This window comes from Ictalurus punctatus, chromosome 26 (genome assembly GCF_001660625.3).
Source record: "Ictalurus punctatus breed USDA103 chromosome 26, Coco_2.0, whole genome shotgun sequence".
NCBI lineage: Eukaryota > Metazoa > Chordata > Actinopteri > Siluriformes > Ictaluridae > Ictalurus > Ictalurus punctatus.
The window spans coordinates 9197581-9212897 of record NC_030441.2 but is presented as its reverse complement, the minus strand read 5'-3'; the positions used below and the strand labels follow the sequence as shown (position 1 = coordinate 9212897).

The following is a 15317-nucleotide window of genomic DNA, read 5'->3' as shown; positions in this document are numbered from 1 at the left end:
TAAGTTGTCTAAACTGAGCTCAAGTTAGTCTCAACATACACTGAAAAATATCTACTGAAAATATACCGTAGATACATTTTCATAAGACAACAAATACTGAGAAAAGTTCATTATTTACCATTAATTCAAAGAATTCAGGCCATTCATTTCATTCATTTATTAAAAATTCCACTGGAAATATACATAGTGTCAATAAATACGATATAATTTACTTACAGCTATTTACATGTTATTTACATAAGTAAAACAAAACCAAACAGCTCAAACATGACAATCTACATCAAATGAACTAACTTACCGTGTTGTATTGTAAAAATAAAGAACAGAAAAACAGCAGACAGTACAGGACTACTGTACAGGACTGATGAAGTTCAAATCAAGCCCATAATCTTTAAACAAGTAACATAATCTGAAATTCATGTTTTATGATGAAATCACTGAGGGTTTTTTTTTTTTTTTAAAAGGATGCTACAGGCATGCTGATGATGTCTGTAACTTGCTCTCTGGGAGATGCAGCTTGTTTGTCTAACTGTCTGTGCACGTGGTGTTGATAGTAATAGGAGGGTTGTGTCCCCATTCTGTGAAACACAGGGGCATGTGGGTAGTCTTTGGTTTGGCTGAAGACTGTATTACAACTGTAGTCTCTGAAGGATGGTCCTTGGTTGGCGGCAGCTGGATGGCGGCCATAGCCCAGGGTCCGGTATGCTACAGTGTACCCACTGTTGTCCACATGAGTGCTGGTATTGTGTGTTGGAACCTCTCCGGTTCTGCATACTCCAGCTCCATCCATTACTCCAGTATACAAGGAACCTGAGATGTGATTCAAGTTAAATTCAGAGTCAGTATACTTTACATGAATTGCTCAAGAAATGTCAGGCTACTATAAAGTACATACTTTAATTTAAGCTGAAAATGAGTTTATATAACACTTACATATTATACTAATGTTTAAAATGGGTTTCAGATCTTATCCTGGGAATTCACCGTTTCATTTTTAAAATCTTTTCTCACATCATTCAATCCAGCTGATTAAATCCTTGATAATTAGGTGATGAAATGAAACCAGTGTTTTTGGAATATAAAGAAATAAAAGGATAAAGCACAACTTACTGCTAGCTCGCTGGTGGCCAGTGTTAGCGATTTTCTGACCAGCTTGTCCGCTGTCAAAGTCACTGTCATTGGAGTCGCTGTCTCCTTTGCCGCTGTCCTTCATGCTTGTCAGATCAACAGATCCGATTTCACTGTGAATTGATGAACAAAATAAGCAAAATGCACAGACTTGCAGTGATAACCATGCCATGCAGGATTTAATATGTATGTGTAGTGCAGTGCGAAACCGAATAAGTTCATTTAACTCAAAAAAATTGAGGAAACTAATTACCTCAAAATTTTTAAGTTGATAAATCTTTAAGCCAAATACGCTTAAATATTACAAGTTTGAGTTACTTTGTTGTTATACTTAAGTGTATTTGGCTTAAAGAAATTGATTTATCAACGTAAAAATGTTGAGGTATTTAGTTTCCTCAGATTTTTTGAGTTAAATGAACTTATCCGGATTTACAGTGTGTGTATGTGTAGATAAATCCAACAAACCTCATCTGCAGTGTGTATCTGTCTCCTTGCCAAAGGGAAACTGGCTCAAATTGGTCTTTAGAAAGGAGAGGTCGAAACATCTAAGGGAAATAATTGACAGTAAGTACTCACATTTTTTCACTTATTATTATTATTATTTTTTTTTACACTTTTCTCTGAACACATAAAAATGGACCTTATGGACCTTATTCATGAGTGTACTACTTACCTTACTGTCAGAATCTCTGCTTTGTTCATCTTCATAAGAGAAAGACGATTCATCCCTCGAAGATGAAATCTGCTCAGTGGCTGTTACACTACCTCCGGAGAGGCTGCTGGAATCTGTCGAGTCAATGCTGTGTGTTGGTAAGTGAGTTTTTCGGAAGTTTCCCCCAGATATTTTCCTGATGAAGCCGACATTCCTCTGAGAGTTCCTGCGTGAGAGCGCGACAGCCACAATGGCGACCAGCAATATAGCACAAGCAGCACCCAGAAGCCCGATGATGATGAAGGAAGCATCAAAATTAGGCTTGTTCTGTTTTTGACTTGCCTCAAGTACCACCACCACTTGTTCTTCTAAGGGCATGGCATCCGAAACCACAAAGCGGAGTGAGGCTGTGTGAAAAAGAGGTGTCCGGCCACGATCGCTTACTGCCACTCTGACGTGCAATGTGTCTCCAACTAAAAGCGCCAGGTCACGCTTTAGTGCCATCTTACCTGTATTTTCATTTACAACAAACAGGAATGCCTCATCTTCCATAATGGTATAGGAGAGTTCGGCGTTCATTGCATCATCATTATCATGGCCTTCCAGTTTCAAGACCACGTAACCAGCAGGAGCGTTGCATGGTAAAGGTATATCTGCTGAGCCATTAATAAGGATGGGGTGAACAAAGAAAGGTGTGTTGTCATTCTCATCCACAACCCTGACTTTGACCAGAGCCATGCTCGAGAGTGGGGGGGAGCCACCATCTGTAGCGTGGATGGCCACTTCGATCTGCTTGACATACTCATAGTCCAGAGGCCTCGTCGTGTAGATCGTCCCAGAAGCTGGGTCTACTGACAGAAAAGAACTCACTGGGACTCCGACTTCATTTTCGAGAAGCTTGTATGTCACCTTGCCGTTGTCTCCTTCATCAGGATCACGAGCTACCAAAGAACCCACGTAGGATCCTGGTGCTTTGTTTTCCATCACTGAAATTTCAAAGACAGGTTTGCTGAACGATGGAGCATTATCATTCTCATCACTCACTCTGATTGTGTACTGGGTGAAAGTTTTAAACGGCGGTGAGCCGAGATCTTCTGCTATGACAGTAAGGTTGTATTCAGAAATCTTCTCCCGGTCCAAAACAGACGTGGTGACAATCATGAGGGTGTCTCCGTACGCCTGCTGGAGTTTGAAGTGCGCGTGCCCGTGCAGACTGGCGCGCACATAACCGTTTGCGCCAGAGTCTCTGTCCGTGACGCTCACGAGCGCTACGAAACTTTCCACCGCCGCTGCCTCCGTGATGTACGCCATGTCTCCGCTCCTCGAGGCCATCGGCTTAATCGTGACTTCTGGCGCGTTGTCGTTCACGTCCACGATTTCAACAGTGACCGTGCACGTCGAAGGAACCGAATTGGCGCCCAGATCATACGCCCTTATGTGCAGCTCGTAAGATTGTCTCTCTTCGAAGTCGACGGAAGACTTTAAGATCACGGCTCCACTAACAGGATCGACTTCGAATGTGCTTTTGATCTCGATGGATTCGTCTTCTGCCAAGTCATAGCGCACGTCCCCATTTTCTCCGTGGTCAGGGTCGAACGCTTGAACTCTGAGCAGAAGAAAACCAACAGGTGCGTCTTCGTGGAGCTCGACTCTAATCGTGTCGAGCTCGAACTGCGGACTGTTGTCATTAGAGTCCAAAACTTTTACGCGCACAGTCACTGATCCAGACTTTGGTGGACTTCCGCCATCACGTGCAATAACTTGAAGTGTGTAAGAATCTTCGAGCTCCCGATCAAGCTTTTGCGCAAGCACGAGCTGAGCAAACTTCTTGCCATCTTCACCTGTTTCCACCTCAATGCCAAAATGACTACTGTTGATGAGCTGGTAACTCTGGATGTAATTGCTTCCAACATCCAGGTCAGTGGCGACTTCTATGGGAAAGCGCGCGTCCACGGCGGCGTTCTCTGAAATCTCGAGCCGGGTCTCGCGACGTGGAAACACAGGAGCGTGGTCGTTAATGTCTCTCACGTGGATTTCGACATGGATCAGGTGGAATTTTTCCATGGAGAAAACCACCACATCCGCGGTGATCACGCATTGCGAGGAGGAGCCGCACAGACTCTCCCGGTCAATGCGCTCTCCCACCGTGAGCAGCCCGTCGCTTTTACGCATGCGAATTAATGATGCATTGCCCTCTTGCATGAACCGAAAGCTCGTGTGAGGGTCTTCGGACACGTCGATCTTCAGATCCGTGGAAAGATTTCCAATAAAGGTTCCTGGTGCGTCTTCTTCATACGTGTAGTACTTTGTTGTTGTGCCTCTCACTGTCCATGCAGCAAAGATCACAATTAAACTAAAACTTAGCAGCGACTTCTTAATCTCCATCTCTGCCTAAGATTTAAAGTAAGAAAACACTGCAAACTGATGACAAACCATTTAAAAACAGCTTCAGAGCTCGTAGGTTATTTGCTCTCCAGACGATGTGTAGTAGGATTGCGCCAGCGCTCCGTTTAAACCCAGAGTTTATGCAAATAAGGTGTCCCACTGACCAATGGGCTTGCTCTGTTCCACCAAAAGGTATTCGACGTCATGTCCAAACTTGCAGAAGCGCAGACAAATGTGCAGCGTTTATTTTTTTACAAATAGCCTCCTTATGTTGTACCAAATTGGAGTGCCAAAATTAGGCTACACTTGCTTCGTATTGCCTCGCTCGGTTTAACCTGATTACAAATCATTTTCTTTATATCCGAATATTATCATATTATAGGCTACTCATGGCCTACTCTAATATGACAGTGACGACAGTCAATTCACATAAAAAGTCAATACACATAAAACGCACATTGCTCTCCAGCCACAGACCGTATACGACACTATATATACAGTAAGTATATTATATGCAAGTTATGCATCCAGCACCATATAACTTTTACGCACGGATCTGCCTAAATATCAGTTTAAGAAAGTCTAGACTACTCTACATTTCATAATACTAATGTTATTAAAGATATGTTATTAAAGAACCGTCATATATAGGCTATGAAAAATATCCTAGATTACAAGTACTTCCAGTATCAACAATGAACGCATGCTGGAAATGTCATACTCCGATTATTATGACATATGGAATATTCTTATAGTTGGGAATAAAAATATTCAAAAATACTTTTATAAAGTGTCATTAATATCCAGTGGCCTACGATGTTTGTGTGTGTGTGTGTGTGTGTGTGTGTGTGTGTGTGTGTGTGTGTGTGTGTGATGCACGGAGACGAACTTTAATACAAGAGCAGACTAGTTGTTGTTATTATTATTATTATTATTATTATTATTATTATTATTATTATTATTACTATTATTATTCTTGTTGTTGTTGTTGTTGTTGAACAAGTTGTCACTTGTTTGAATGTCACCATTAGAAGTATGGAGTCGGCTGAATGTTATGAATGTTATAATATGCTCGACTGCAATAAATATGCAACACCAAGGGACTTAGCCTTATTATTTTAAACTATTATTTGAATATCAAACTGAGACAAAACGTTTGTGCACATTTTAAGGCCAACAAACGGATGGGTGTATGTTGGCAAAGGAGGAGCTTTAGCGCCTCTGTGTGTGTGTGTGTGTGTGTGTGTGTGTGTGTGTGGCAGGTGTGACCGTGCCATCTGTCAGACGGGTAAAGCACGAGGTGTGAAGATGTTGCGCCCTGTTGCTCCTCACACTTTTAGATAATTGAAGTGCAGCCCCTTAACAAGATTTTCTCAGACGGGGGGGGGGGGGGGGGGGGCTTGGAAGCTTATTAGACTGACTAATTTAATTAATGCTCTAGTGAAAAAAGTTTCTAGCCTAATAAACAATTAAACTAACTCACACTCACCAGTTCATTCGATTCCCCCCAAAAATTTGCAGATTTTTTTCATTGTCCTCTGCAGGGGTCAGAATACTCCATTATTTCTTATGCTTTCAGTAAACATTAAAGTTAACTTAACCAGATAACACTAAACTAGAACAATCACTTTAACGTTACTTCTGCTTAATTTGGGACTTTATTTGACTTGCTTGAATGAGTGCTGCTTCTTTTATCGTCCAAACAACAGACCACCAACAACGGCATTTGAGAGCCTTTGAGTCCAGCCAAAGGCTGGCATATGGCTTTTAGTAATGCAATGAAATACAGCCAATCTATTGTCAAGTCATTATTTGTTGGCTTGCATTATACTAAAATAATATCAGAGTACCATCCATGCTAAGAAAAAAAAAAATCCAATAGAAACATTAAAAGAATTTGTAATGGTTTAAATGGTTATAATCGGAATTGTACTGGTTTTAATGGAAACTGTAACGGTCCCCTAATTTTTGCCTTCTAGTGGTGGCATGTTATGTCTAGTGAATACCATTAAGGACAAATAATGGTAATGGTAGGTTAATGATTTTAATTGTTAGCAGATGGTTCGGAAAAAAAATATGTGATGGTTTCTATTGGTTTTTGTTTTTTTTCAGCAGGGATATGAAATAAGGACAAATTCAAATACAAATATAATCTTATAATCTTAAGATCTGAAATGTCTCAAACTGAAATTATGAATTCATTTCTTTATTTAGGCTACTTAGTTAACGATTCAGATTAACCTAATTATATTGAGACTTTGGAATGCTATATTTTTTATTTGGTTTAGTTTTGCCCAATCCCCCCCCCCACCACCACCACCACACACATACACGCACACCCGCATTTTATTCCAGTGCACCTTTACTTTTTCAGTAATTTATATGAATATCGATTATTTACACGTAAATATCCATGCTAAATAAATTAACTATGAATGCAACATACATAGAAATAAATCACAAATAAATAAAGAATATAAAAAAAAAAAAAAAAAAAAAAAAGATATGCATGGTGTTTGGAATTATATTCCAAAAGTTGTCATGAAAAAAAAAAAATTATGGACACGTACTCCTACATTAATAACTTTATTTTAGTAGCTGTTTCATGAAGAAGCAGGATTACTGCGCATCTTGATTGGTTCAGGATTTGGAATAAATGCTACTTCACTCAAAACAAAACCAGTGCTCTATAAATCGATTGGACTTAGACACAGTGTTGATTTAACACTGGAGATATTCAATAGACACAATTGGGACTAATTTCCAAGCCTGCAGAACTTCCTGAGCACAAAAGCATCTCCTGAATGCAGTTAGTGAGTGCAAACCAAGCCATTCAGAAAAGACTGCTTGAGTGTTGGCCTTTAATTAACACACACACACACACACACACACACACACACACACACACACACACACACACAATTCACTGAACCATACTCTTTGGACATTCCTTTACTTGTCAGCACTTGTACTGCACAGTACTTGTAAAGCACTATTGTCTGTGCACATCTCATCCCGACAGGATGCCGTTAAGGGTAATTGCTTCTAAATGGTTCAGGCGATTTTAAACATGCTCAGCGGATTCAGTGCTGCCTGCAACCTGTCACTAGCTCGCCATACGGTGTCCGAGTGTATACATGGAAATCCGTTCTGTGGTTTGTTGCCTCACACGCAGCAAGTCACACTGAAATACGTGAAACTCCCACAACAACAATTTTTATTCGAATTCCTAAAACGAAGTAAAGAACCAGTCCAGAATAATAAAAATTTTTCCAGGGGTCCAGAATTCTTGTTTTTGGTCCAGTATGACAGGAAATGATGTGAGAGCAACAGAATCACATATGAAAACAAGGAAAGGTCTCATAGATTATTATCCATACATCTATTTTCCATACTGCTTAACCTACACAGGGTTGTGGGGCAGTCTGGAGCCTATCCCAAGGGACTCGGGGTACAGGTACACCCTGGACGGGGTGCCAACCCATGGCATAGCACAATCACACACACACACACACACACACACACACACACACACACACACACACACACACTATGGACAACTTGGAAATGAGATTCAGCTTACAATGCATGTCTTTGGACTGAGGGAGGAAACCCCTGAAGCACAAGGAGAACATGCAAACTCCACACACACAGGGCGGAGGCGGGAATCAAGCCCCCAAGCCTGGAGGTGCGAGGCAAACGTGTTAACCACTAAGCCACCATGCCCCCTCCCATGAATGATTAAATAATTAGAAATTCAATTTCTTTCACACTTCATAATTCATTCTAATATGTCAGGTTTTCCACCTCAGATACAACTTTGTTTGCAATACATATTTTCCATTCAGACTTTATTTCTTTCATTTAATTTCAAACTTTCCATAAAAACTGATGTATAGAACCACACTACAGAGAGAGATTTCAGCATTTCACAAATGCATGGTGTATTGGAGCATGAAATGCACACTGACAGTAGACAATATTTAAAAAAAAAATACAACAACAGTTGTATAGGATGTCACTGTATGCTGTAGCATTACAAGTTCCCTTCACTGGGCCCAAAGCTGTTCCAGCATGACAATTCCCATGGAACAAAGCAAGCACCATGAAGACATGATTTGCCAAGGTTGGTGGGGAAGAATTGAATGGCCTGCACAGAGCCCTGAACTCAACCCCATTGAACACCTTTGGGATGAACTGCAAGGCCCAGTGTACACCAGTCTCATCTCCTGATGTCTGACCTCATTAATCATCTTGTGGTTGAATGAACACAAATCCATGGGGCGGCTGTGTCTCAGGTGGTAGAGCTGGTTGTCCACTAATCGTAGGGTTGGTGGTTCGATTCCTGTCCCACATGACTCCACATGCCGAAGTGTTCTTGGGCAAAACACTGAACCCCAAGTAGCTCCCGATGGCAAGTTAGCACCTTGCATGGCAGCTCTGCAACCATTGGTGTGTGAGTGTGTGTGTGAATGGGTGAATGAGAGACAGTGTAAAGCGCTTTGGATAAAAGCGCTATATAAATGCGCCATTTACCACAAATCCCCACAGACACATTCCAAAATCTTGTGGAAAGGCAAGTAATAAATACTGTTGATGTAAAACGATTTGACCAATCATTGTTCACCTATTTGTTTGTTCCTGTATTATAGTACACTATCAATCTTTGTCATTGCATTCTGAGGCTAGTGTTTACTGTCTTTTTTTCTATGTTGGATTTCTGAATAATATGACACTGAACATCGCTGGAAAAAGGGTGAGTGAGAAAAGAAGCTCTTGCTCTTTTGTTTGTAGGAGCTAAAAGCGAAAACTGGACATTAGCACTAATGTTTGAGATTAAATGTAGAAATGTCACCCTGTACCATCAGCAGATACAATAACTTTGACTGATGAAAATACAGCACCAATCAACAAATTTGTACCAGATTAGGTATATCCAGATTAGGATGGTTAGGTATAACCATATTGAAAGCACTGACACATTGTTCTTTCCATTAAATAAATCACATTCTGACATCTTTTTATGTAGATTAAGACAAATGCTGTGCGGGCAAAACTAGGCGTGCTCAGTCTTGTTCTTTCAGATATATTCCTCAGATTGTTATACATGCCAAACTCAATTTGTATACATGATTCTGCTGAGGCTTGGAACAAGTTCAACATGTTGTAATCCTTTCAGACATCCTCAAGGATTTTCACACATCTAGTGAGGACATGTGGTGTTACAAAATAAATAAATAAAATAAACTTAAAAGCATGTGAGAATTCAGCTCAGGAGCTCAAAGAGTGGAACAAACATGTTTTTGAGATAAAAATTGAAAAGGGTCTGAATTTGTCTGTTCTGATTAAGAACTGTAGGCTTGACAGAGAAAGAGAGAGACAAAGAGAGAGAGAGAGAGAGAGAGAGAGATTAACATGCTTGTTTTTATGTAGAGCTTTTGTGACAAAGCTTAGATAGGTTAATTGTATTACATCAAATTAATTATCCTCCCATCAAATACTCTATTCCTGGGACTACCCTGTGTGTAACCTTAGTCAGGACAATAGGCAATCAGGTATAAAAAAAAAAATAAAAAAAAAAGCCTGGCAATTTAATTAAATGTACAACCCAATTCCAAAAAAGTTGGGACAGTATGGAAATTGCTAATAAAAACAAAGAGGAATGATTTGTAAATGTACTTTGACTTGTATTTAAAATAAAAAAAATGTATAAAGACAAGGTATTGGATGTTTTACCTAATCAACTGCATTTTTTTAAAGATAAACATTTATTTTGAAATTGATGCATGCAAAAAAGTTGGGACAGGGGCAATTTAGGACTAATAGCGATGTGACAAGTTGAAATAAGAAGGTGATGTGAAACAGGTGAGGCAATCGTCTAATCATAGTATATAAGGAGCCTCCAAAAAAGGCCTAGTCAAGGGTCGAGGCTCGCCAATCTGCCAACCGATGAGTCAGCGAATAATCCAACACTTTGAGAACAACATTCCCCAAAGACAAATCAGTAGGATTTTGGGCATCTCACCTTCTACAGTGCACAGAATAATTAAAAGATTCAAGGAATCTGGTCAAATCTCGGTGCGTTAAGGGCTAGGACGAAAACCACTTCTGAATGCGCGTGATGTCCGATCCCCTAGACGTCACGGTCTTAAAAACTGTCATGAGTCTGTAATGGATATCCTGACATGGGCTCGGGAATACTTTGGTAAACCTTCGTCAGTCAACACCATTCGCCACTGCATCTACAGATGCAAGTTAAGATTGTACCATGCAAAGCAAAAGCCATACAACAACACTGTCCAGAAGCGCCACTGACTTCTCTGGGCTCAGTCTCATCTGAGATGGACAGTAGCACAGTGGAATCGTGTTTTGTCGTCCGACGAGTCGACATTTCAAATAGTTTTTGGATAAAACAGCCGTCGTCTTCTCTGTGCCAAAGAGGAAAAGGACCTTCCAAGCTGTTATCAACATCAGGTCCAAAAGCCAGTGTCTGTCATGGTATGGGGGCGTGTCAGTGCCCATGGCATGGGTAACTTGCACATCTGTGGGGGCATCATTAATGCAGAAAGATATGTAAACATTTTGGAGCAACATATGCTGCCATGCAGAGCAGGACAACGCCAAACCACATTCTGCCCAGATTACAAGTGCATGGTTGCGTAAGCAGAGAGTTCGGGTGCAAGCATGGCCTGCCTGCAGTCCTGACCTGTCTCCCATTGAGAATGTGAGGTGCATTATGAAGTGCAAAATAAGGTAACGAAGACCCTGTACAGTTGTGCAGCTGAAGAAATGCATAATGGATGAATGCAGAAAATTCCTAAATTGATAAACTTAACCAACTAGTGTCTTCAGTATCCAAATGAGTCTTATTAAAAGAAATGGTGATCTTACACAGTGGTAAACAGTCGACTGTCCCGACTTTTTCGGAGAGTGTTGCAGTCATCAGATTTGAAATGAATGCATATTTACAAATATAAATTAAATTCACAACGTAAAACCTCAAATATTGTGTTACTGTTGTGTTTTCAATATAGTACAGGGTGAACTAAATTTCCAAAATCACTCTTTTTGTTTGTTTGTTTTTTTGCATTTTCCATACTTTTCGCAATTGGGGTTGTAGAAAACATTGATTTTTATTTAAAGTTATTACATTTAATGTCAATTAATAATGGCAATTAAGGAAATGCGGCTGGCCCTAACCCACAGCTGTGGATTTGAGGATAATCCTGCTATTAAGTAAGCCGTCTTAAAAGATTAATGTGCCATTTTTTTCAGTCTGACTGAAAATGTTCAAAACCTGTACTAACGTCAGCAAAAGATGTTCAGCCATTTCACCTCTATGGTCACTTGAAGACTGAACCATGATTGAATCCAGCTTTAATATCCAGCAAGGAATGACATGTAAACCTTGTATGTGGAACTATATTGCCAACAGTGTATCCATTTCGGGATTAAGCCAGAGAATTAGACAGGAGTTTGGTGTCTGGTGGAGGTTTCATGTGACCTCAAATTGCTTGTGGTTTGACACGTTGGCAGGGCGCTAAATCCAGATCACAGACGCCATTAGTGCCTTGAGCGGTGGCTCTAAGAGCATTAGCGCTTAGTCAGTCAGGATGAGCCAAGTGTTTAGGTGTGAGTGCAATCTGATGTGTTGTTTTGAGGAGCTATGGTGCTGCAAAATGTGGAATGAAAACGAGAAACTTGCCATCATTTGTGAAACAGAACTTGATGCAACTTCCAGATGAGATTTGCAACACATTCTCATTATTTCTTAAAAAAAATGTAATTAAAAAAATGATCTAAGACTACAAGTAAGGTAAATACGTTGGAATATGCATACTATTTGGTGACGTGGCATGGTATGCATTTATATCTTTGTTTCATAGTTTTTTTTCTATTAAGTTACTTCAATATATGATTTAACTTGTAGTTTCATTGTAAAATGTAGCATCAGTGTACAAGTTCAAAGAATCAAAGTGTCAGCTATGAGCACTGCATACCAATGAACTAATTCCTTTTTACATGTCTTACATCATTATAGTTTGAATATTTTAAAAAACATTTTAAATATTTCACAGAAAATATTGATTATTTATAAGTAATGCAGTGAGCCATTGGAAATCTCAGCCTGAATTACAAAGCTAGGCACCAGCAATGCATAGGCAAAAAAAAAAAAAAATTATCCACTCCCAGTAGTGTATAAGATTAAATAATTAATTAATCCCTATCTACACTTTCAGTACATTTTGCACAAAATACCTAATAAGATTTTGGTGGGGGTTTTTATTTATTTATTTTATTTTGTTTATAGTGTGTAGTTTTAGAACATTAAGTATCACTGGCTGCTTTAATGTCTCTTGCTAAGAAAGCCTCAAATAACCTTTTATATATGCGGCTTCTTAAGGAGTGATATACATGTCACCTTCTGCGAGGACAGCTGCAGTTTGCCAAGGTGACACATCATTTGGACCTTTTGTGTTGATCTGAAAAGCTGGATTAGTTTGAGTAGAGGACTAAAGTGACAAATGGGAGGGTGTAAGTATGTGTGTGGACAGCAGATGGGAGGATGACATATCGAGACGAGACTCCTAGATACTTAACACCTTCAATTGTGAGTGTGTGTGTGTGTGTGTGTGTGTGTGTGTGTTTAGAGAAGGAAACAAACAGTGCCAGGTTATAGGGATACAGAAAAAGACAGAACTATGAGCTTATTTATTGCCTTGCCAGTGCATTGTGTGTTCTTTTACCTGACATCAACCAAAATGTATGTTTGTGTAGTGCAGAGGGAGTTACTGTACTCCCTGAAACCTGCCATACATGCCTAATCTGACCTTTATTACCTTTCACGGACGAGCTAGCATGTTTTCCGTTTGCTATTTAATAGTTCATTTGTACATTCATTTATCAGTTCATTCATTACATTTTTTAATTGTATGTCAATAAAGAATGTACCATACTGAACCACTTTTCTCACAAAAAAGACAAACATAATGAAGGCCATTGGGTTTAGTCCTATTTCATAGACCTGATAAGAGTAGCAAAAGTAAGTGTGACATTCAGAGCCTCCAGAAGACCTGTGACAGGTTCTCCAAGATAGTTAGAAAGACTACAAAGACCAGAAAGATTCATTTAAAAAAAACAAACAAAAAAAAAAACAACAACAACAACAACAAAGGGTCATCACTCCAAATTTATTACTGTTCACTGAATTTTATACTCGATTTTTATCCAGAAACATTTAAATTCATTATTTACGAAAGCATCTTTGCATTATATCATTTCTTTCCATTTGCCTGAGACTTTTTACATTGTACTGTACATGATACAGAGCAGGGGTTCTCAAACGCTTTGCAACCAGAAATCCCTTTAGCTTTAAAAAAATAAATAAATAAAAAATGTTCAAAGACCCTCTCAGTGCAGATTTATTTTTTGAACTCTTGAAATAATAGACTCATTATTCAGACGTGTACAATAATATTCTGGCTATTTATTGGAGCCATAGAGCTTTTTTTAATCTTGAACCTTCCACTGACAGAACACTGTACATGGTGGCCTGATTTTTCCTAAACATTTAATTGGGCAAATAACCAGAAGTAAATTATACTGTAAATATAAGTAACTTTGGTAGTAGTGAGCTGTGATTTTCACTGTTGTAACAAAATCACAGATGCCCCCTGGCTATGTGTCATGGACCACACATATAGAACACTTATACAGTGACTATACTGAAAGTACAGAGTATCAGCACATTACAGTGAGTATATAGGTGTGTGTAGTGCTGTATTATGGCAGCACCAGCATACTGTTAGTGATGTTCAGGTTAAAGTTCTACTTGTGGAAGAGAGTTTTAATTTGCAGTGTAGTTCACATAGTGTGAATTGATGTATTCTACACAGTGTTTTTTGTGTATATTTAACGTTGTTGTTGTTGGTAGTGGTGGTGGTGGGGAGAGGGAGACATGGTGGGGTTCACCTCAGCCAACCAAATTGCAACCAGTTGTTTAACGGTTGCCAGTTGTTAGTCACTAGTCACTTAATGGCCTGCCCAGTTATCTGTTTTGTAGTTCTTCTTCTTCTTCTTCATTCCAAGGGGGGAAAAAAACCAAATTCAATTACCAGGCATAATTATCTAGTGGCAGGCTTACTGTAATGCAGATATTGTGCTGAAAAAAGGTTTTTATAAAAATATAAATTCTACCTTTATTACACTTATCCTGGTATAAAAGAAGACATCTTTACTGTTGCTTAACCTCAGTTTCAATCTTTCAATCAGTTCTTGTTAAACAATTAATGACTTAACTTTTCCAACCACATATGTTTGGAAGGCACGTGATATTTGAACGCCAACGTTGCTGTGCTCAGAGGTTATGCTTTGCTTTGCACATGAATTCTTTACAATTAAAATTTTGTATTCTATGAAACAAAGAGTCACTTTCATCCCACTATGCTACATCTGTATCAGGATTATTGGAAAGCTTAGGCTAGAAAGTAAGAAAAACACTTGCACAACAAAGAGCAATTACTAAAATGAATGCAAGAGACAGTTTGTACATATCAAATATTTCTTGCTTTAACATGAAAAATTTATTTGTGTTTTAGGATGCAGATTGCAAAATACATATCAGTATAATTAGCTCCCCATGGAATTAATGAGTTCAAAAAAGACATATGTGTATTCGGGTGAGTGTGCGAGTGAGTGTGTGTGCGTGTGCGTGTGTGTGTGTGTGTGTGTGTGTGCACACTCTGAATTAACAAGTAATTGAGATCAGCGCAGGATCACAGCAAGACGATTTCTAAAAGCAAGGGGAGATCAAAAGAAACATTAGCATGCTGAAGTGCAGCATATACAATCCCATCCTCCTCCACTATGATATACTCTCTCTCTCTCTCTCTCTCTCTCTCTCTCTCTCTCTCTCTCTCTCTCTCTCACACACACACACACACCTCAGAAATCCTTCCCCCCATGAGGCTGAATGAACACTGTGACCTTGTTTATTCTGTTATTTAAAACTGTAATGCTCAAAATATCAAATTGATATTCAAATATGCGTGTGTGCAACTCTACCAGCAAATACAACACCACAGAATGCTGAATGAAAGTGCTGATTCACACAAGGTATCCCATATATCCGAAAATAGTTCGAGATTGCTCA

The 15317-nt window shown here is 39.3% G+C and overlaps 1 protein-coding gene across 1 annotated transcript; it reads right to left on the bottom strand.

Annotated features, from left to right (window-relative positions):
* Window positions 1-148: 148 nt before the first annotated feature.
* On the bottom strand, window positions 149-4247 carry pcdh8 (protocadherin 8). The gene is made up of 4 exons (XM_017456870.2): window positions 1802-4247; window positions 1594-1673; window positions 1111-1241; window positions 149-810 (listed from the first exon to the last, which is right to left on the bottom strand). Exons 1-4 carry the CDS (start codon window positions 4163-4165, stop codon window positions 458-460), a joined length of 2928 nt encoding a protein of 975 aa, XP_017312359.1. The 5' UTR covers window positions 4166-4247; the 3' UTR covers window positions 149-457.
* Between the last annotated feature and the right edge of the window lie 11070 nt (window positions 4248-15317).